Source organism: Molothrus aeneus, chromosome 1, assembly GCF_037042795.1.
Source record: "Molothrus aeneus isolate 106 chromosome 1, BPBGC_Maene_1.0, whole genome shotgun sequence".
In the NCBI taxonomy this organism is placed as follows: domain Eukaryota; kingdom Metazoa; phylum Chordata; class Aves; order Passeriformes; family Icteridae; genus Molothrus; species Molothrus aeneus.
In genome coordinates this window covers 134,549,868-134,573,385 of record NC_089646.1, presented here as the reverse complement: position 1 = coordinate 134,573,385, position 23,518 = coordinate 134,549,868, and the positions used below count along the sequence as shown (strand labels likewise).

Here is a 23,518-nt window from a genome sequence, read left to right as displayed (position 1 = left end):
TGCCAAATCCACCATCAAACCATGCCCCTAAGTGCCACACCGACACTTTCCTGGGCAGCCTGTTTCAATGCTTGACAACTCAGTAGGTGAAGAACTGTTTCCTAATATCCATCTAAACCTCCCCTGGTGCAACTTGAGCCTTGTCAGGTCACTTTTTACTTGGGAGAAGGGGCTGACCCTTGCCTAACTACAACCTCCTTTCAGGTAGCTATAGAGAGTGGTAACATATCCCTGAGCCCCTTTTTTTAAGTTAAACAGCCACAATTCCCACAGCTGCTCCTCACAGGATTCATGCTCCAGACCATTCCTCAGCCATGTTACCCTCCTCTGGACATACTCCAGCACCTCAATGTCCTTCTTGCAGTGAAGGGCCCAAAATAGAATGGGAGATTCAAGGATAGGCCACACCAGCGTGAAGTACAGGGGCATAATCACTGCCCTGGTCCTGCTGTCTTAATTCCAGATATGTTCTCTTAATTGTGTATTAATAGTCCCTGGGTTTTTGTTTTGGGTTTTTTTGGGACATTTTTAAAATTTGGCATAGTACAGAGTTGTTTGAAAGTGTCCTGTAATAGCTCTTTCACAGAGTTTCTCTGTGTCCATTCTGTCACCAAAATCAGACACAGAGCCTGAAACAACTTCAGAATCGCAAAGGGCATGCAAAACTAATTCAATTTTACTGCATGTTAAAATCACTACACCTGTTTTTTTGTAACTAGAAACCATTAGAAAACAAATGGGCCAGTAGAGTCTGCCAAATTGAATAAATAAGAATAAAGAAATTTACACTAAAGATTTTCCAGTAAAACAGGACTCCTTCAACTGTGATTCATTTCACAGATTCTTGCCAGTTTTAAATATGTTTTCTCCCTTCCACAATGATGACCTTTTGGTCCTTACTTTAGGTAACCCTGTGATATCTTGTTTACAATCACTTGCCCAAAGGCAGACATCAGTTAGGCAGGTGATGACCTGCTACCACGAAATAAAAAAGCTGAAGAAAATGAAAAGGCAAGGAAGAGAGAAACGATTTTCCTCCCCATCTGAAGCTGCAACACTCTTTGGATACTCCACTTATGCTGCTGCTTCCCAGTTCTATTTTACCCTGCTTGAAACAGAAAAGTCAAGAGCAGTTCAGTACTGGTTACTTACTCAATTGTGTTCCTGTCCACTTTTCCTGTCATATTAATGCCATAGAACTGCTGCATGGCAGCTATAGCTGATTGCATGGTTTCTGCAGAGCGCAACACCGACATTCGGGGGTCACTTGGTGGAAGGTAGCCATACTTTTGTAACCATACCTGCAATGACAAGTGCAGTGGCTATTAAATAGAAATTAGAGATAAAGAAAATGCTCCCTAGTAATTAGTTGTATACCATACATAAAGAAGATTCTAATTCACCAAGTATATGTCCTGCTAGTTTGGGTGCTTGGAGTTTTTTATTTTATCTGCAGATAAGAAATTCTTTGGGAATTTTATTTCACCTTCTTTATTAAAGATTCTGTTGCTGTAAGACTTACAGAGTTTTCTACCCAGAAGCCATCTCTCTTTATTATCTGAAACTGCCTGCTTCAATTATTTATTTAATGTATTTATTTATTTATTTGAAGCTACAACTTAAGCAGCTAACCCTGTCTCTAGGCATTTCACATAGTGTTTTAAGCAGACAAGATATAAATCTGCAATATATGCCACATACAATTGACTGCTCACATGGCACATAATAATATTCACCATCTACAATAACAAATCCACAATAGCTCACACATTTACACTAAATTGTTATTGTCTCTCGAAGAACATGAAAGAGAGGGTAGGGAGACATTCAGCTTTCTGAGAATAATATCAAAATCACATGCTTATAGGCAAAGCAGGTTTCAAGGAGATAGTAAAGTAGCAGAGTCTGCCTTCACTTAGAGAAAACCCTCTGATAAGAGGAACTGCCTTTTAAAATCAAGATGGACTTAATGCCAAATGCTTATGCGCTTAATTGTGTAGAAGTGTGAGGTCCAAATTACTGAAAGCTTTATGGATTAAAGCCACTATCTTAAGAACCCTTGGACAAGCCCTCTGAAACCTGCTGTCCTCTTGAGGCAACATTTCATTAAAAAGTAGCAGCAGTTATCATGTTTCTATGTATTCTCAAAATCAAGACTATACAGAAAACAGTGATAGACTTTTGAGGAAGTGAGGACACTGATACAGCTTTAAAAATGTCTTTTCCTTTGAGGGCTGGAAGTGCTCACTAGAATGAAAGGTACATATATTGCCAATCTAAAAGACTCTGTTAAAATGTATTGCTGCAGTTTCACTCCCCCCAGTAACAAAATATTTGCAACTACATAAATCTGATCTTCTGTTCTTTAACAAAAAAAAAAAAAAATCAAAATTGATTCAGTCACCTCTTTCAAACATATCACATCACAATTCACAGATTCTGAATCATTACATTAATGAACGGTATCAACCCACCACACCTTATTGTGTTTTGCAGGATCTCTGCCTCATACAACACTTCTGGGTTTTTACCTGCTTGTATGTACACTGTTTATATGCAGCCTAACACCAACCTATGTGTCTATTTCCGGTTTTATATTTATCTTGACAAGTCCACCATGTTAGTTTTACAGCAGGTTAACCACTGCTGTGGTGCACTCCCCTTTTATGAACACAGTGAAGATGATCACTTTGAATTAACTTATTATTAAGGTTCACTTTACTAACACCGAATGTGCTTTATAGGTGAACATTGGCTCAGTGTAAGTAAAAGATCAAACTGGAATTAAAGATTGTGGAAATCTTCAGGTTATGAGGTGAGATATTTCTAATTTAAACATGTTTACCTTAAACACACATTTACCTGTGCAGTTCACACACAAATTCAAAAACCACAGAATCACAAAGTCACTGAATACTCTGAGTTGGAAGGGACCCACAGGGATCATCAAATCCAATCCTTAAATGAATGGCCCGCAGAGATCAAACCCACAATCTGTTTGTGAGCTCCGCAAAACACGGAAATACAACAGGTTAGGGAGGATAGACAGGATTAAGATCCAGGCTAAAGTCCGTAATCTTCACACTATCTCTGTATACAGGAACCATTCAGAATAAGGAAATTTTGTTTAATAGATGGGAAAATGTGCTTATTTACAATATAAATTAATTGCTACAATCAGTACCTACATACAATGTTATATATTCATACCTTCTTACACTTTGCAGTTTTAAGGAAGAGCTTGTATACATTAAGTGTGTGCAAGATTTGGGTAAGTACAGAAATAACTTTGTTTATGTGCCACTTTGCAGATGAAGCCTGTTCTTCCCTACATTATTGGAAGATAGCTCTGAAAGGCCAGACAGAGCCTGAATGTTGGCAAGAGCAATGTACTAGGCAGAAACAAGATCATGGAACTAAGAAATAAATGTCTGACACAGAGTGGATTGATTCCAGCATAGTATGTACAGTCTCTTTGCATTAATATTTACAATGAATACATTTAATAATGGGGTTATTTTTATCTTCATCTTCTCAAGGCAATGATATCAAAACAAATAGTAAGGGAAGAAAAATAGTTCTGAGTAGCATGTCACAGTTATGTAAAATGGTGCCCCCTTCTTGCCACCTTCTCAGCAAGAACTTGGTATGCAGACACAGACCAGGGCTTTTTATGAAGCTCTCAGGTGCTAAGGGCAGACAAAATTGCTTGATAAGCTTGGGAGGTCACCTATCACCACACAAAACTATCCTCACTGCAGCATAACTGAAGAAGTCAGAAGTATGGGGTTGCAAGTAAGAAAACTTGCTAGAAGTTAAACTTTCAGATATCTCAATTAGCAAAGATTTTAATAGAGACAGAAAAAATATCTTGGGGACTACTGCTCATGGGAGAAGTAGGGCAGGGAGAACAAACAGGAATCTAGCAGAGTGCCACTGCAGACACACTTGGCAGAAAAGGAAAAGAGAGTTGGCTCAGAAACAGAAGGAGAGGACAGTATAGCCTTTCTCTATCTAAAAAGTCTTACATGCAAGGTAAGTACAGGATGCCTGAAAGCCACCCCCAATCTTTGAACAAAAGAAGTAGACCACCTGGGTCTTCCCTCAGCCTTCAAAATAGCATAGAAGACACAGCCAACATACTGGAAAGTCAGATGACACTCTGAAAGTAAGTTTCTTTTTGAAAATTCAGACAAATCGACCTCAGGTGAATGTTTGAGAGCTAGTAGCATTCCGTGTTACAGAATTCTTTACTCTGTCCTTATGAGAAAGAATTATGAAACAAGAAAAAGACAGAAAATCTGGTTCTGTAGTTTTCTGCAAGAAGAATAAAAACTTTTGAAGGACCTTGGCTAGGACTACCAGATATCTGAAATATGCACCTCAGATTTTATTGTTCATAGTCCAAATGCTGTGAACTATAGAGGAGAAGCTTAACTTAAAGCCCAGAATATATAGCAAAACAGCAAAGAGGAAAAGAAACAGTGTGAGAAGGAGAATGAAAGAAAAAAAATTCTCTTGGTCTTGTACTTTTGAGGAAAGCTATAAAATAAATTATACAGAGAAGAATTCCCCCCCCCCCCCCACTGAAATTATACTTAGTCTGCCTTTAAGGTACTTCAGCAATGACAGTGTCTTGGCAAGCCTCATCCTGACGAAATCTTTGGTCTTGGAACAAAAAAATAGTGAAGTAGATCCCTCTAACATGCAATGTCTTGGATGCCAATGGGACCCATTGCACAGACTCCAAATAAGTGATAGATTTCATTCCTTTCTACAATTTAAGATAAAATACTGCTACTTCAACTCAAGTTTTTGGGAAAGTCTTTCTTGTCCTGCTGCAAAACGAGTTCCATGGTATCTCTCAGGTAACACAGAAAAACACAGCTGGAAGGCAATAGGTTCCACCATTTCCCTCTCTAGTACAGTGGTTTAGTATCCCACCACTGTGAAGCTTCCTTTAGAGTTGAATCCTTCTTACTATGATTTAATACTAATTTAAGCCTGTAAACTTTTTATTTTACCTGCTACAGGTAGAGGGAACCAATTATTTCCCTTCTGAAGCAGCCTTTTATGTATTGAACTTTCTGATTTCACTCTTTCTAATATTTTAAAAATGAACTAAAGAAACCTCTTTTGCTTAATCATATTTCATTATCTGTCTTTACCTCCAGAGAACCTGAAGCTAAAGTCTATCTTTACTAAGCATCTGCTTGCACTAGATTTCTGTTAGTCCCCATTGTTGGCCTATTAAAAAACACTGGAGTTTAGCTGTAGTGTTAGGAGTAATTCAGAAAAATATGGACCAAATATTTCACTTTGGAAAAAAACCAAAAAAATACCAGAAAAAACACAAATAAAATTACCCTAAAATATAATAACAGAACTTCAAGGCTTATGTCCCATTTGTTTATACATTTTGAAATTGTAAACCCATGTTTTACACATTTTTTCCCACCAGAAAAGTTTTTTCAGCCTAATTCCACTTTCTGTTCTCATAATTGTAAAGAAAATGGGAAACAGAATCCACTGGTGAGGAAATCTGTAGACATGACAGGAGTTTGTTGAGGACCTGACAGTTCTGCAGGCATCCATGGAACCTGTAAGTGCTCAGCATATGAGCTTTATCACCTTCCAGATTTTGGATGTCATTGACTAGATACCTAGCATTTGAGGTTTTTTAATGACATGATGAAAAAAATCTTTTCATTTTAGTTTGTAACTGCTACTTATGCTGTGCTGTGTGGATCATCTGGCTGTGGAACAGATAGAACTTTCTGACATGGCTGTATTTTTTTTCTCCTCTAAAGAATAAAGAATGGGCTAACTTAAAGTGTATTAAACGCACTAAGGGATCCTAATCATTAAGATCTGTGCTTGTTTAGGAAGAAAGATTGATTTAAAAAACAGTATGTCAACACCAAACTCTTATTAAGAACAAAGAAAATGGATGTATTACCATTAAAGATTAAAGAAGAATATTATTAAGACAGAGTTTCAGATAGATTACTGATTTCTAAGAGAGAAGAAAGCTTAGCAACAAATTATTAACATTCCTGAATGACAGCACATAGTATAAGCTACAATACAATTATGTTCAATGAACCTGAAGGTTTAGTAAATCAGTCTAGTAAAGCACAAATAAAAACAATTTCATAAATATCTTCAGTAGTGCAGCTGCATATAATTATTATTCATGTATTCCTATTCCTGTTTTAGATTTTATCTGCAGACTTACTATCTTTACTGAGTAAAACTGTGATATTTCATAACTTCAAAATATTTTGACTTCTGTTTTTTAATATATTTCCACCAAAGACACTGTAAGTGAAATTATTTTAAGTGTCTGAGTAATTCAGATTTGTATTTTCAAAAAGCATACATTTACAATTCTAACTTACAGAGATCACCCCAGGATTTAGTTGTTCAAGTGCTGATGTAATTTTGAATGGGATTGAAGGCTTTAACTATAGTAAGGATAAATAAGCAAGCTCTAGAATTAGTATCCATATGACTAAATTGTTTCTTCATTTAGGTCAAATGATCATAGCTAATGGTGTGGTTTAATTACAGACCCACCTACCGCAGCTAATACTGACTTTTCAGTGACAACTTGATAGACAAATAGTCAGAAATAAACCAAAGTGTTTACACAGAGCATTATATAAAATCTTCTGATGTCTTTCCTTCCTCTCGCCTCCAGTGCCACCAGTTCCCCATCAGTGGTGTTTTTTCTTCTTAACAGAGTACACAGATGTGAATGGGTATATGGTGCATGGCATACAGCTAGTAAGGAAAAATACTTCCAAGAAAAAACACACACAGTCCAGGAGACTCTACCTAGTCTATCAGTAATGTCTACAGAATGAAAATAAGAATTATAATAGATAAAACAGAAGTTTAATGGTCATGATTGGTTTAGTACCTGTGGCTTTGAGATAATTAATCCTTAACAATTAAAAAATCAGCTTGCATGTTCAGAGTGCACTGAAGCTAACAAACAAATCAATTTCTTGTAAATTGTATAGTAGTGTGGAAAAGATCTTAAAATGAAGGAAGCATCTTCAGACCAAGAAATTATCTTTTTTACTGCTTTGAACATGCCAGAAAGTAAAGGTCAAAACACCATCTTGCAAAATTTCGCTCCCCATTGACATAAACTAGAAAGTGACCAACTTATTTTCTTGTGAATTATTGTGACAACCCTCCCCAAGAAACAATTTACATGTGACACTGGAACATTCTTAGACACATTAATGATAGTAATCTTTACTGGGGATTTCAAAAATTGTAGCAGGGACATAATAATTCAGACAAGTCTGTGGGATGTCTAGGTTGCAGCCTGCACTACAGTAAATACTTGGATACAGTTGACCTCAAAGTGGGTCACAGAAGAGAATAAATTTGGCTTGACTGGGTTCAGTGTTTCTGCAGCTAGTCAGTTCAAAATTAATTGAGGCACCTCCACTGTTCTATTAGGTATCTGCCTATTGATTTTTCTGCATTCTACCTACAAAATAGATGTGAAACTGAACAATCTTACTATATTAGTCTCCAACAGCAGAAAACTAGATTTACTAACACATGATACTGCATTTCAGCAGAGAGGTGAAAATCTAGAATTTCCCCACTCACATGTATGGTGACAGAGATAATTTTAAAAGGGTACTCCTCTTCTCAGTGAGAGGCAGCTCAAGAATGAAGGCTCCACCCCAAATCCAGAAGCTCTGCATTGTAAGTGACTTTGATTCAAACTTGGAGTCCAAGGAGTAACAAAAGTAAAAAGGCAAAATATATTCAAAACTGTGTGCTTAATTCCTCCCATTTGTAATTCAAGTTTAGTTTAAATATTCTAAATAATTTCCTTTACTGCCACATTTACACATGGGAAAATCAATGTAGCTTCAGAGCAGCAGAAGTGGGAGGTGTAAAAGAGCTGCCGGGGGCACCAGGCCAGAGCCATTTACAGATCCCAGGCAGATGGGAATCCACCAGTAAGCAGCAGATGTGGGGTCTACGTATAGCACTGTCCTTCAGCAACAGAAATATGCCTGGAACAGAGATTAGACACTACCCAGCTCCAAAGGCAGAAGCTATATTGTTTATTCACTACTTCTACTGTTTGTGTGGAGAGTGGGTTAGTGGTATAACAACTCTGAAACAAATCCCTGGCCTGGAAAGAAACTCTTGATCATTTTCTCAAACACATTTATAACTGACTTCAGAATGTGGACCTTGTTCATTAGTTGCTCGGGGAAATTTTGTTCAATCACTAATAGAAATCTCTGGCATAGTTTGGCAGAGACCCAGACCAGTGGAAATACTTCTGCAAATAAAACTTCTAGTAGATGTAAATACTCAATCATACAGCTCATGTTAAAGGACTCTGTCTCTGCACCTTACTAGAATTTCTATAGCTTCTAGAAAAATATTAAGTGCTCTGCAGAGATAAGAATGCTGTATTGAATATTCTGGCTGAATTTGTCCTAACTGGTCCCAAAAAAAGAAAAAAAAAAAAAAGAAAAAAAAAAGAAACTTCTAAGGCCATGGGGATGAATAAGGCACTAGAGCATCACTCCTATGAAGGAAGACTGAGAGACCTGTGACTTTTCAGCTTAGAGAAGAAAAGGCTCCAGGGGTATCTTATCTATGTACACAAATATCTGAAAAGAGGGAGCAGAGAAGATGGAGTCAGGCCCTTTTCCACAGTGCCCGGACCCATGACCTGAGGTTATGGGTACAAACTGAAACACATGAAATTCCAGTCTAAGGAAACATTTTTTTACTGTGTACTGGCAACAGGCTGCCCACAGATGCTGTGGAGCCTCCTTTCTTGGAGATACTCAAAAGCCATCTGGATACGGTCCTGGAAGGTGGTTGGACAGAGCTCTCTTTCTACAATATCTGTTCAATAGCACTTTTGCTTAATGAATTTCAAACTAACAAAGAACATAGGTGCAACATTGCAACTTTCTGCCTGACAGCTAAGCAATTGTATACATTTAGCATCACAATACTTTGGGGCACAGTTGTTTATTCTTAGAAAAAAGGCAAGTAGGGAACTGAAAAACTACTAGGGAAATAGAATTTGCTGCTTAGATCCTACAGCTTAGTACTTGCTTGAACTTTTGCTTCTTCTGGTTTAGATTTCTCAAGAGAAACCTATCTCTCCTCGGACACATATTCTAAACAATCAAAGCAATGCATTTCCTCATGAATTCATGAGGACTGCCTCACTGCTTCAATCTCCATCCTACAAGCAGGAAAGTCTCCATGTGACTGCCACTAACTGGAAATGACCACATTTTTTAGGCTCTGAGAATATAATTGTAGGCAACCATGTACTTCAAAAGGGAGGTGTGCACATCACTAAAACTTAAAAAAAAATATGTTTTTTCCTCATAGGCTATAAAATCATTAGCAGCAGCAGCAGCACCAGAAACAGAAACTTTATACTACTGTAAGAGTGAACAAATCTTGGTTATTTGGTATGCCTGTCTTATATGGCGCTAATATAAATTACAGGCCATGATGTGAACCAAAATAAAAACATTGTGTATTGACCAAAAATAAAGTAATGATCACTTTCTTTTTTCTATATCCCAATAGGTTGTTTCAAATAATTTTACTAAAGTACCCGAACTTTGTTCTAAAACATTTATGTAGGAAACCAACAGATGGTAGTGTGTTACTTTAAAAAGGCTTGTGGGAAGGTGGACCATTGTAAAAAACGAAAAGGTAAATCTACAAAATTCCTTTGGGGAAATGATTAGTCAAACCATATTTGGCTCTTGGTATTTGAATCCATTAGATAAAATAACCTTACTATTATAATTTATGCAGTTTTAATTTACAACACCGAAATAGACAAAATGCAATGCAAACATCTAAAGGAAATGTGACTTGAGCAAACTTTTTTTGTCCATCTTGCCTTTATTTAATTTTCTTCATTATAAGAGGTTTTTCTCATTTTATAAACATTAGAAACATATTCTGAACCACTAAAACATCCACTAAATATTTACATAAATGTTTACTGAATAGATATCAATAATATGAATAGTCTTATTATTAAACTAAAATTGCGTTAAACTAAAATTGCATTAAAGCAAAAGAACAGAAATGCAACAGTACAATAAATGTTTTTGTTGATTTATACTTCATAGGTTTTTTACAACACCTTTATAAATAAGATTGCATGTAAATTCGTACTTTACCACACATAAGCAGTGTTTAAAAGTTTGTCTGTAGAAAACCAACTGGCTATGCCAAAGTCAAGAATAAAGCTGCCTTCAGTGGTAACAGGAGGTATTTAACTGAATCAGTTAGTTCCTGTATTTGGATGAATATCACTTTTCTTTCCTTGTATGTATTTTTAAGCAATTAATGATGTTATGACTATTAGCAACATAAACTTTAGCACAGTATGTTTGTTTACCACAGTCAAAAGATATTTTAAATGTAAATATATAAATATATGCTATATCCACTTGTAACTTGAATATATTTTTTTTTTCTTCTGCTTTTCAAAGTCAGATATGTAAGATGCAAAATTTCAGATCCTCTACTTCTTTGCTGGACATGATTGCATATTTTAGAAATACTTCCTTTTTTGACTCGTCTAAGATTTATGATATTTACAGTACTGTTATAGCTTTTTGAAAAATCTGATTTATATTTTCCTGCAGAAATCTGTAGATAGAAGATGAATGTGGATTTTGTAAATACATAAAATTGATGTATGATAGCAGTTTGTCATTTCCCAGGGAGAGATAAGAAGACAATGTAATGAACAAAAATGGTAATTCTGTCTTTCCCAAATTAGTTTATTTGGTCCACATGGCGGAATGAAAACAAAACAGAAGTAAATACTACAACAGAACATTTAAAATAAAAACCTCATAACATCTGCAAGGAGGCCAAGGAGCCCATAAAAAAAAGGAAGTAAATTTCCTGAATTGAATGATTTCTTCATGAGGAAGATGGACAACATTCCAGTTCAGCCACTGTTTTGCAAGGAACACAGTCAGTTCAGCTACATCATGAGTGTATCTGATCAGAGGCCCCAGTGCTGAAAAGGCAGTTCAGAAAATAGCTTGTCTTCTATCCCATACTGTTTTGGTTTCTGACTGATACCCCAGTTTTGAATATGCTGGTCCTGTAGAAGAGTTTCCATGGGATATTGATCTATAATTAATGTTTCCCGCTTTCATTTCCAACACTTCTTCAGAAAACGCCTGTGGGAGATGCCTCTGCCACAGGGAGGGCAGGGATCAATCAGAACCTAGTGCTGCCCTTTATACATGCTAGCTTCTAATGATTCTCTGTGATAGTTTATGCAAATTACACCTGTCCATGTTTTCCTCTGGTACGTGTGGTTCAAATAGAGCCACACAGTGCCCTATAGCTAAAATGGTAACAAAAACACTGGGTAAACATTTTTAAATTTTTTTTCATCTTCATCAATGATCACATATCTTTCATTGATCCTGTTTTAGCATGGATCAAAATAGATGAATACAGTTGATTTTCTGTATAGAGTTAAAATCTTATGCAGCAAGAAAAGGTGAATTCAGTACTGGAATTTTTAGCTTTTGACTACTGCCAATGATACTAAGGTGAAGGAAAAAAACCAGAAAGTATAGAGAAAACTATCTCACTTGCTATAATAAAGACATAAATTTCAAGGTAAAATATTTATTTTCCTTGAAACAATGTCTGTGTAAATTAGTGGCAGAATATGACCAACTCAGGCTTGCTTTATTAGCCTCCAACTCTCATAAAGACAAAAAGGTCCTTATACATCATTTGATGTCTATTTTGCTTGCAATACACTAACTCACCAGCTGTTTGTAAGCCTCCTGCAAGTAGCAGAAAAACTGAATATATTTCAGTACATCTGCAACTCTCCTTTTTATGTCATCCTCTAAATTCTATTTTTGTTAAAGGACAGAATCACAAAAATAGAAGAGGGGAAAGGGAAGTGGTAGATTGATTCATGTGAGGGATGTGACAAGGTGATTCCTGCAGGCAGAAAGGGACGTAGAGTAATTGCTACAAAGCAAGCCACAGGATTATCTTTTATTAGCTCCCCTATGGGCTGTGGTCATGCGTTTTGCAATTTTAAAATGTAGTAGAACAATTTCAGCTTTGTTTAATTAGGACCTGATGCTGTGAATCCCTGAGTGCTCTCAGTAGCCATAGGTTCAGATGGATGCTTAGAGCACTCAGTACTCAGCTCAACTCAATCAAGTATCACTACCAACCAACAACAAATTTAGGATTTATCCATACTTTTATATATATTTATATATGTACTTACATTCATCACTGGTAATATTTGCAAAGTTCACATATTTTAGAAGTTGGGGTTTTTTTAATAAATACATTGATTTTCTAGCTCAAACATGCAGATAGAATCACAATGGCAGAAAATGCCAGGGAAAATTATATGGTATGTTTTTCTGTTTTCTTCTTCCAAAAGATGTGGTCTTCCATGAAATTAAGTAACCTAGTACATTTTGAAAATTACATTTGCAATTAGTAATTATCACAGGTCCTGTGTTCTCATAGCAATGCCATTAGTATCTTAATCCTGTGAATACAATATTAAGCATCCCAAGCAGCAGTTTATTTGATATTAATTTGTTTTTAGTTTAACCTATGTTTTTTAGACTTGGTCTACCATAAACTAGAGCCAAAATTAGACCTTGTTTTACCCCTTCAGCAATTAAATCCAAATTCCCAAAAGTGTGCATACATTTTTTAGAGGTTCAAAGTGCAAGTGAGAACAGATTTTAAGTATTAAAGACAAGGGTGTTTACAACAGTTTATCTTTGTAAGCATATCTACATTTCAGAGAAGAATTAAACTTTTTATTTTTCAGTTTTGGTCTTAGACACAAGAAATAATATTTTTATATAGTAATTGAGTAAACAATTGTTAATCAACAATCTCAATATTGTATTTCTCAGCTTCTAATGGAAGGGAAACCCTTAGGAAAAAGGAGCAACATAAATTTTTCTGTACTGAAAAAAAACCAAAAAAAACCAAAACCAAAACCAACCAAACAAAAACCCAGACAAAACAAAAACCCAAAAAAACCCCAAAAATTCACCCAAAATCCAACATAAAAAATAAGGAAAAACAAAGTTTAAAAAGAGAGGAAACAGAGTCAGGAATCAAATGAATCCTGAATTTTTCAAACATCAAGCTCTTCTAGAGATTAGGGTACCTCAGAAGTGCAACTAAGGAACCCATAAAACCTGAAACCTGTGAAATATATACAGTGACCAAAAACTTTCAGATATTCAGATTCTGATTGATGTGGCATCAACAGTTTAGAATTCATTGTTCTAGTCCATTCTATCCCAAATCAGAACAGATGCACATGATATTTCCAACTGAGATCTTCCAGTAAGTAGTGGACATCATGGAAGAAGTATTCTCATGTTGTTGTGCTGTTTTTCTGTATGACAGCTAAAGTAGAACTAATTTTAGAAACTTGGCTATGTTTTTTAAATTTCTACAGATAAGAGATAACAGTATGTTTTCACACTGTTTAAAAGATGATTGTATGATAAACATCTGCAGTATAAATCCTATTTTTATCAAGAGCTACTTCCTTACTTACCTTAAAATTCTGCAATTAACCATCATCATACCTACTCTAAGGTTAATTTTTTTAATATATATTTGCCACTAGAGTTTTTTCTGTAAGCAATTTTTCATGAAAAGCAATCTTTCTTCTTTCTTCCAATCTAAGGAATATTCAGTTTGAGAAAATTCACATTTATTCAATTAGTTAAATGTTGATTTTTAAAAAGCAATTTTCACATCTAAGTTTATTGTCTGCCTCAACTGATCCACATTAATTATTGAAAATATAAATATAATTCAGTTTAGTTTTTCTTATTCTTAAGGCTGATCTTATTCTTGAATGCAACAACATTAATACAGAACCTTACAAAATGACATTTCCATACTCAAATTTCTTTTCACTCTTTTCTAGAATTCTGTCTTTTCTTGATGAATCACTTTCTGAAATTAGGTTCTCAGAACCTTACAAAGCATATGCAACAATATAGTAACAGAATATCTTAATGATATCAAAATATTTCAGGATTTTAGAATTGTTTTTAAATGGCCTAGCATTTTTCTTTTGTAGCACACTGAATGTCTGTTTTTGCTGAGCTGTCTAAAACATTGCCCAACTCACTTCTCTCAGTGTCTACAATTAATTTAGAAATCTGCAATGTGTGTGAAGAGTTCAAATGATCCTCTCTAGCAGGCATTACCCCATCAGCACTGAATTTCACCTGTCACCCTCAATAAATTGACAACCATTCACTCCAACCCACACATGCTGAGAACCCAACTACAGGACTAAGCACATAACTTCTTCCTGTCTCTTTCTCTCTATATATCACTCTCTCTCTTGATTCAAAATCTCACCATAAGCTTCTCAACAAAGTCTTGCAAGGTTAAGTGGCTAATTGAATAAAGTTTTAAAAAAACTTTCTTAAAGTTTCTTAAATTTAAGAAGTTTTAAGAAATTTTATTTTCATTGGGAAGATGAAAATCAGGATGGAGTGTATTTTCCCTAAATGGCGTGTATAATGGCAAAGTAGAATTAGTTCAGGGAAGCCTTATAACCTTTACTATGGAAGCAGAATGATCAACAGTCATCTGTGAGAAAAATGTTTCACATAATTTTCTTCCTAGAATTAATGATATCCTCAGAGATAATATTTTTTCATGAAGAGGAGGATGTGACAGGGTACTGGTACAATCACCACGGCAGTAGGTATTAGATTTTAATTTTTAGATATCATGATCTAGAAATCACCGCTTTGTCTTCTGTGCCTGTTCACTTTATTCATTCCAACAAAACACATGAGGCTGTGACAGAAAAGAGGTAGAGGTTTCCATAAGAAAAAGCTGTGTTTATTTAAAAGCAATATCATCATGAGATTTTGGGAGGTCTGGCATTTGAAACCTCCAGGGGACAGTGGAGAAGCCTTAATGAAAAAAAAAACCCAGGACATAAGTCTGCAGAGGGACTATAATAGACCAATCTGGGGCTGGAAGGATCTGCAAAAGATTCATGTGGTTTTAGTGAGCACTGAACTGCTCTGTAGGGAAAGGGGTCTGAGAGAAACAGACCAAAGTCTGCCACTGAGGCCTCTGAAGTTGTATTGGATCAGAAGCTTTTTACATAAATGACTTTATTGTGCACACAAGGTCTAGACAGGTAGAACATATGTATACAGCCTTTCAAACTTAATCAAGGCAAATTTTTCTGACATGTGATGAAAAAGATATTAGTTAAAATTTGCTTGCAGATTCAAAATGAGCTATTTTGTTTGTTTGCTTCCATAGGGCACATAGGGCAGCTGACATACCAAGTTCTGTAGATGCACTTTTCATAATAGAATACTTGAACTAAATACTGCAAAATCCTTACCACTAATCAGTGTGATAATATATATAAAGCCTGTTCCCTATCTTGTGAAGGTCATGAAACATTTTAGATAGTGCCAAGTAGTACAAAATTCAACATTTCAACAGAAACACATGGCAAGACTTCTTTTTTCTTCTACTCATGCTAGTCTTTATAATACATTCTTCTTTCCTTATTAACTTTAAACTATAGAAAACTTGTAACAGCAGAAAAGTATCTGAAATTTCTCCAAAACACTGTTTTGATTCTCATATCATGTGTTGAAAATTCTGCTGTAAACTCTCCTTAAAGGACCTCCTCATGTAATATGGATCTGGTACCCTCAGGGATTATTCTGCCATTCTAAAAGGCTTCTAGAGTAGCTGTTCTTTCTAAAATGTACATAATTTAATTTTGAAATACTCAGACTTTAATTTCCACAAAAGAATGGAATAGGTTTATTATGGAAAGGCTAATGCCATGGACACATACACATAAAAATCTATCATAGAGCTTACATTGTCTAAAAAGAAATAGTTTGTCTGAATGTTTTGCAGTTTTAAAAGACTTCCTCTTATAGCAGATCAGATGGGGGAAACAATGGTTATCTCCTTCCATAGATGAGGAATTGCCTCCCTAAACCTCTGATAGGAGACTGAGAGGACAGAAAACTCTTGGACACCAAGTGAGCTTCCTCCTGGTCCATCAGAACAAACATGGCGATACTTTCCAATGCCTTAAGTTGATTAAACTACTTTCAACTTGATGTTTGACTAAATGGCTTGTAAAATACATAAAAATACCCACAAAGGTAAAGCCTTCAGGACAATTTAAGTCTTTTGCAAAAGGAATCTCACGTACAAAAGTACACTTTCTATACTTATTATACATATCCTGTTATAAAGTATCCCTATTCAGGTACTACAGTCAGTTTGGTAAGTCGTATTTAACTGTTAGCTAATTAATAATTTATTTCCTATTTAAATATCTATTTTAAAAATTACCCCATAATGGTTAAATACTAGAGCTTTAAAAATCTGCATGTATTACTCACTACCTTTACATATGTGACCCCAAAGTCTACTTTGGATCATACATTAATGTCTTAAAACAACTGCAAACAACAAATTTTTCATATTCTTAAGAAAGTAATTATATTTATATTGTACTAATATTGCAAAATATGCAGTACCAACTAGCAAGCTGTAAGTTATTTTTATGAATAATTATAACCTATGGAAATAAAAATTTATATGTGAGAAAATAAAACAATTAAAATAAGCAGTTATTTGAACTTATGTACCCCAGGATTCCTTTAAAACCCTTATTGCAGAACTCTGTAGATTTGGCAACTGCTCCTAGTGCATTACCTATAGCTCAACTCTTTTATTTTTGGAGACAAACACATTTTCCTAGGATAGCATAAGCATCATCCCAGATTCCTCAGGTTGCTTTGAATTCAGGTTTGTGCTATTCAGAAAGATCTTTATATCACACAGATATGCATGAAAATTTCCTTCACAGGAAGAGAAATCAACAGCCTTTGGTCTTATTCTCCTCTCTTCTATTCTAACCACTGAAATATAAACCCATTCTGTTACTTGTGCCCATGTGGAGGCATTCCCACTGCCCCAGGTAGCACACTTCCTAAATGGCAGCACTTCTTCAGATGAGAGAAACTTCAAACCTGCCTGTAGTCTAACAGTCTTTTACAAGGGACTGGCTAAAGAAGAGCCTGGAATATGAACAAATGTTTTATTGAAAAAAATACAATGGAAAATTTGATGACTCCTTAGAAGCAGCCAAGTATTTTTCAGACCATGGTACTCAAAGAGCTTTTTTAACTTGACAAAGCCTAAGGAGAGTAACTGACACAAACAAACTTCTCTTGTCCATAGTTGTGAGTGGAAGCTGAAGGTGTTTTATAACTCATGATGATAAATACTCTATACTCCCTTATCTGTTAAAAGAATGCAGATTTGGGACATGATTTTTTAAATTATGTTTGCAGTCTAAGCCCTGCTAACATTCAGCTTTATCACATCAGGTCTGCTTGTTTTCCTGAGTCTGACATTTTCACACGTGATTGTACACAGCATATTCTACAGTGAACTCAGTATGAACTGCTTAAAATGTCCAAAGAATTTAGCAAAAAGAACATAAAAATGGAAAAATAAAAACCAGGTCCTATATAGGAGAGCAGGCAAAACCTAGGGAGGCTTTCACCCTTGTGATCAAAACCAGCTCATATTTTAACTGTCTTTCACACCCTTATATGTGAAATTTGGAATGCATCTAGGGTTTTGCACAGCTCATAGATGGCACAAAAGGAAGAATAACATGAATAATTACAACAAATTCTCAAAAGTCCTCAAATACTAGCTTAAGCTGTTCAAGACTAGAGCAGCTACTCAGAGGCAGAGACAGAAATCTAATAGTGAATTTGAACACATATTCACTGTCAGTTGAAAGCAAAAAATTATAATCTTGAAATGTGTCCATTAAAATCAAAAGCCTGAAAAATTAAATCAAGGCCTTTTATAGAAGTTATCTGAGTAGGTCACGTGGAACTGTACACAACCTACATATTGTGAGTATTTCTTCATTACACGTTTCTGGCCAGGATGGTTATAGTATAACGTTTTTTTTCCAAATAAAGCCATTTTTTTTTCATACAATATGTGGTTCATTACTAATCTGAAGACTTGTAAAATATATACAAAATCATATAAAATGCATATCTTCATGGATAGTTGCACATGCCTGAATTTTATATTGGTCATTACTACAAAATGTTTAAAAACTCTCCAATTGAAAATGAAAAACAAGGAATGGAAACAATAATAGAGTCCATATACATTAATAATACAATGCATCTAAAGCATAAAATATATAGTGAGCTAATGAAACCCCCACTAGTATCTTTTTTTTGTTAATTATGTGACAAAACAAAAGAGCATGGATTCCTCCCAATGAAATTGCAGACAGACTTAGTCTGATTAAACTAAAATACCTTATATGCACTTGCTCCGTGTGCAGCCAGATAGAAGTGAGTTATGAATTTTGCAGTGTATTTGCATTCTATTTTCCTTACTATCACTTTAACTGTCTCATAATTTCAAAATACTTTCATGATTATCACTTGACTCTGCTTATTGTCCTTCACAGGCCGTTTTACCTCTGCTCTAGTTTTTAAAATGATATTCATTTGATTTAACATACTGCATTTCAATTTACTGTGAAATTAAGTTTTATTATGGTATACATTTGGTAGTTTTTTAACAACATAAAATAATGACACAAATTGGCAGCTAGGCAGAAGCTTTAAATTTAGACAGAGAGGCTCCACATGTACTGCTCATATCAGGAATTTTTCATGCCCTATTATCAGCAAGAAGCCCATTAGACACATAAGACATCTTAGACACTATCATTTTACTGTAACTGAGCCCAGTAACAATGGCCTGACTTTCAATATCTTCCATCTTTGCAACAAAATCTGCACATACATAGAAGTGTGTGTTTCACCATACTTTAATACATCAAAGAAATCCTTTTAATGTTGCTTGTAACATACAAGCTCTTGTTGATAACTGTGCTCCAATTAATAAAATGAACTGCAAACACAAAGTTTTAAGTTTATGTTATTTTTCAACACTTGGTTGTGGAAACATGGAATTAAATCCAGATCCAGATGTCCTTCCCTGTGTGTTACAGATTCATGCAAGCTCACACATGAGGAAAGGCTTAACTTCAAGCACATGAAAGTCAGAAGTTCATTATCTAAATGGGATATTATAAAAATTGGGATTAAAGCAGCCTCACCAGATGTTTAATCTTGTGAAATGCTTAAAAGCAGCACCAAGTCAGACTTGGTGGCAACTGCTTGCTCTCTTTTTGATCAAGAATTGCTAAACAATACTTTTTTAGTATTTGCAGAATTTAAATAAAATATTACTAGTGTTTTGGAAGGGTAGTTTTTATTTCCGCTGAATTTTTGCTGGCAGAAATTTTATTAACTTTCTGATACATAACAGTAGCATCATAGAGGATTTCAAGAGTTGCATTTTTCAGATAACATCCAAATAACTCTCAAGGTTTTTATCAGCCTATATTTTACTGACCCAAAATTCAAACACAATCTCAGTGACAAGGGATCTGACAAAGAACCTCTAAGCAATGCCATCTGTGATGAGAATCTGACATGTTCAGCTTTAGAAAGGTCAATGCTGAAGAACAACCTTGCTTGTCGTGTCCATCACAACAAAATTCAGCAGTTTGGATGAAGAAAATACTCTTCTTTAGTCTGATCCATCATACAATATCAGGGTATAGTAAAAGTACAAACATGTTTGCAAATATTGATTTTTCTTTGCTGTCACCTTCAAATCTGCATAATACTCCAGTTTGGGAGACTACTTCAAACTCTTTGACATTGCTGAAAGAAGGAATTAGAAAAGTCGTGAGAAAAAATACTTCAGGAAATAGTGTTTTCTTTAAATCATAGCATTTAAAATGCCTCAAAGTATTTGTAAAATTTTGTTTATTTTTAGTTGAAAAATTCATATAAGCTTAAATTCTGGTAAACTAGTTACAAAGTTGTTCAGTCAAACAACCCCCAGGCCATGAACCTACTTTAATTGTTTTATTCCTTCATGAGTTACTCAATCCTGTCTATGCAGACAATGCCCTTCAGCAATTTTCAGAGCTTCTGATCTGCAGGAACACTTTGACCTTCTGTATGCCTCTTCAAAATGTGACAGCAAGGTAGAATTACTCACACTTTGCTTTGCTCAGAGTTCAACTTTTTCCATGGACATGTCAGAAAATAACTACAGCAATCTGAAGACATTTCAGTCTTGAAGGAAGCTCAGCATTAAATTTTTATTTTCATAGGTAACTATGAAAAATTCAAGTACAAACACTACATGAAAAGAAAGATGGACGCAACAAACCCTGTGCATAATTAAGGAAAATTATGTAGGGAAAAAAAAGTAGAAGCAACATGACAGAAAGGTAAAAAGTGCTTTATTGAAACCAATATCAAGCACTGCTTCATCTCTATAGTGCACTAGGTGTAACTGATCAGTCAGAAGTCTAAAAAAGAGTATAAATGTGGCCTGAACTCTTTCATTACCTTCCACTCTTGAAAAACTATGCACAATAATGATTCATAAATTATGACGATTTTTTTCTTTGGCAGGATAGAGCAGTTAAGTAAATTTGAATTAAATAATTCATTTAGTTCTTTAAATAGTTCTTTAAATAGTTCTTTAAATAGTTCATGATATCTTTTAACCACCAAGGTAACTTAAAATAAGCAGATAATAACTTCCAGAAGTACTACATGCTCTAATGCTTTCATCCATGCATAACTGTTTCTCCTTTTCATTTTACTAGCACTGAAAGAAAAATTTAGTAATAGTAATATTTAGCATGCTGACTAGATGGTCTCCTGCAACCAATCTAGTGTAGCAGCCAAGAGGTAGAAGCACAAACATGAAATAAAACTGGACTATGAAGAAGACACTCAAAGCTAGGATAGTCACCAACCTTAAAAATACATTTGCAGTGGTTAGATGAATCAAATTTGATAAGAATGATTTAAAGATTATCACATCTTTTAGCTGCTGTAGTGCCACCTAATGAGCATAAACCGCTAAAGTCACCACAAATATACCACTATTTTAAAGGATGCTTTAAAACGAGTACTCCAAACAAAATATAGAGTGTGGCACAGTGTGGTGCCACTCTTCATGCATGCTAGTTTAGTATTTCTAAGTCCCATTGGAATGGTAGGGAGCAAGGAAGCACTAAAGGCTGATATTTAGTTAGACTGTAACCATACATCATCATTATCTGTGCCATAGGCTTCTTTAACAAAATGTAGCACATGAAATCTAGACAAATACTGGTACAATATGTGGAAATGCCCCTTAGCTCTCTGTTTAGAATCCCTTGCTTGTGATGCTTTCTAATATGCCATTTTTTCCACGGGAGCTCCCTGTACAATGAGCAGCCTCTCCTGCAGAGTCAGGCAGAGTCACACACACACACACACTTAGGGGAGCTCCAGTCCCACCTCTTCCGTATGGTGATGGTAGTAGCTGGCACATCTCTGTGCCAAACACACATACAGGTGGGGCCATTTACTGGCTACCAGCTGTCATTCATCACCTCTGTGAATAAAGGAGCAAGATGTCATATTACTGTTTTGTATGTTTTGGAATAGATGGTGTCTGAATTGTGAATAAAGGTATGCTGCAGTTTGGCAATCATTGCTCTGGACTACAATAACAGCAGCAGCAGACGGTTTTGCTATACCCAAGATCAATTCAGACTTGGCTGCAGCCCATTGCTGGTAGTGTGCAGCTCCACAGTTGTCATGCAGAAGTCCAACTAGTACATTTGCATTAGAGTGATGCCCCCCATCTATTGTGCAGTCACAAATACTGCAAGCACTGCACACTCCTATTTTAGCTGAGTGCTTTCCAGACAGTCAAGATGAACGGTGACCCCCATACATTTTTAGAGCATGAAATGCATTCAACCTTCTGATCCTGACAGCTTGCACCAAGCTTTCACCAGCCCCAGCTAAGGGGAGTAAAGCCTGGCAGGAAACACAGACAAAGCAAAACAAAGCCACTGCTGTCCTAAAGGTCCTTTGGAGTCACAGACAACCAGTGCAAGTCAAAACACACCTGTGCTCTGAGACCAGCGTCCTGAGAAACCAACCTGGCTTGAAGGGATCTTTGCACTGACCACCCCTTCAGATGTGCTAAGCAGTACTTTGTTACAGTTCTGACTCTAAATAAAAATCTCTACTACTTGGAAGAAAAATTACATCCTCCACTTTAAAAAGGTAACAGCTTCCAGATGGTACAACTGTCAAGGCAGATGACTTTATGAATGAGTTCCAGCTACCTTGACAATATCAATTTTAGTACAGATGCAGAAAAAAAAAGTCTGGAAACACAACAGGACAGAGGAAATCTGAATTGCAATTGTAAGGTTCTCTCTTTTAATCTTGTGATAAAATTCATTTTAAAAAAATGCAATGTTCAGCTATTGCTTTTAAAGTATAATAATGTACAGCTATATGCTATAGATAGAATTAAAAGGCCCAACTCTAAAAACAGCCCAATGATTCCCGAGTAGTATTGTACAATACAACCCAGCAACACTTCAGTATTGTTTAAGCAAAAGCAGAGCAGAAATGACACAGCTGAAGTGTCTAGGAAAACTGACAACTCTAAGATATAAGAATGTGTAATTCAGAGAAACTACACATCCCACACAGCCTCATATTTCTGGCACTTGTGAAGAAATACTTAAAAGTAAAAATAAAAAAAAGAGTTAACAGAAGTTAAGAATTACGTGCAATTCAAACCAGTTGAAGTTTTCTCTCCTGTTCCATTTCCATACATGATACACCATTACTTCATCCTTTCAGCAATCTTTCTCAGAACATTTGATCACCTGAAAATCACAGTTCATCCAGCTACTGTTCATGCAAGCTCTCAGATCTGTGGGAAAAAGTGGGTTGGGGCAGGTGATTTCCATGGTCAAAACATACTGTACAAAAGATTTAAGCCAAATGAGACATCACATGTAATGTGGGAGATTGTTAATTGCCAGAACTCCTCTGAGGTACCACTGGGAAGGAGGAAGAGAGAAAAGTGGAATATCACTATGATGTAAAACAAGTGGAATATAAGTATGATGTAAAACACAGAAGATGAGAATAGTATAATAGTATACATTCAAATTTGTATAAGATCTTCATAAACGAAGGTATTTCTAAGACAAAAATTTCAATTGACTCTAAATAAAGTTCCAATATTTGCCTATAGGAAGCATTTTGCAGTTTGCCTATGACATGTGTAAATAATTTTGGTTTTTTTTTTCTCACCTACAGTGTGCAGGATGCACAAGCCTTATATATGGTTTAAGCCCTACTGCTAATTGATTTTTTTTATAAATGACTCCTATTTGTAAATAATTCCAAGATCATTTGTGAAATATTTTTCTCCTTTTGAGGGAAAACATAAACCAAAACACAACTCCCAGAGAAAA

At 35.5% G+C, this 23,518-nt stretch overlaps 1 protein-coding gene across 1 annotated transcript in view; it reads right to left on the bottom strand.

Moving 5' to 3' along the window:
- Positions 1–23,518, bottom strand: part of MMP16 (matrix metallopeptidase 16) — a 164,945-nt gene that overhangs the window by 79,935 nt on the left and 61,492 nt on the right. The window contains exon 2 of the mRNA XM_066565591.1: positions 1,153–1,301. Within this exon, the coding sequence (XP_066421688.1) occupies positions 1,153–1,301 (149 nt within the window). The remainder of the gene's footprint in view (positions 1–1,152; positions 1,302–23,518) is intronic.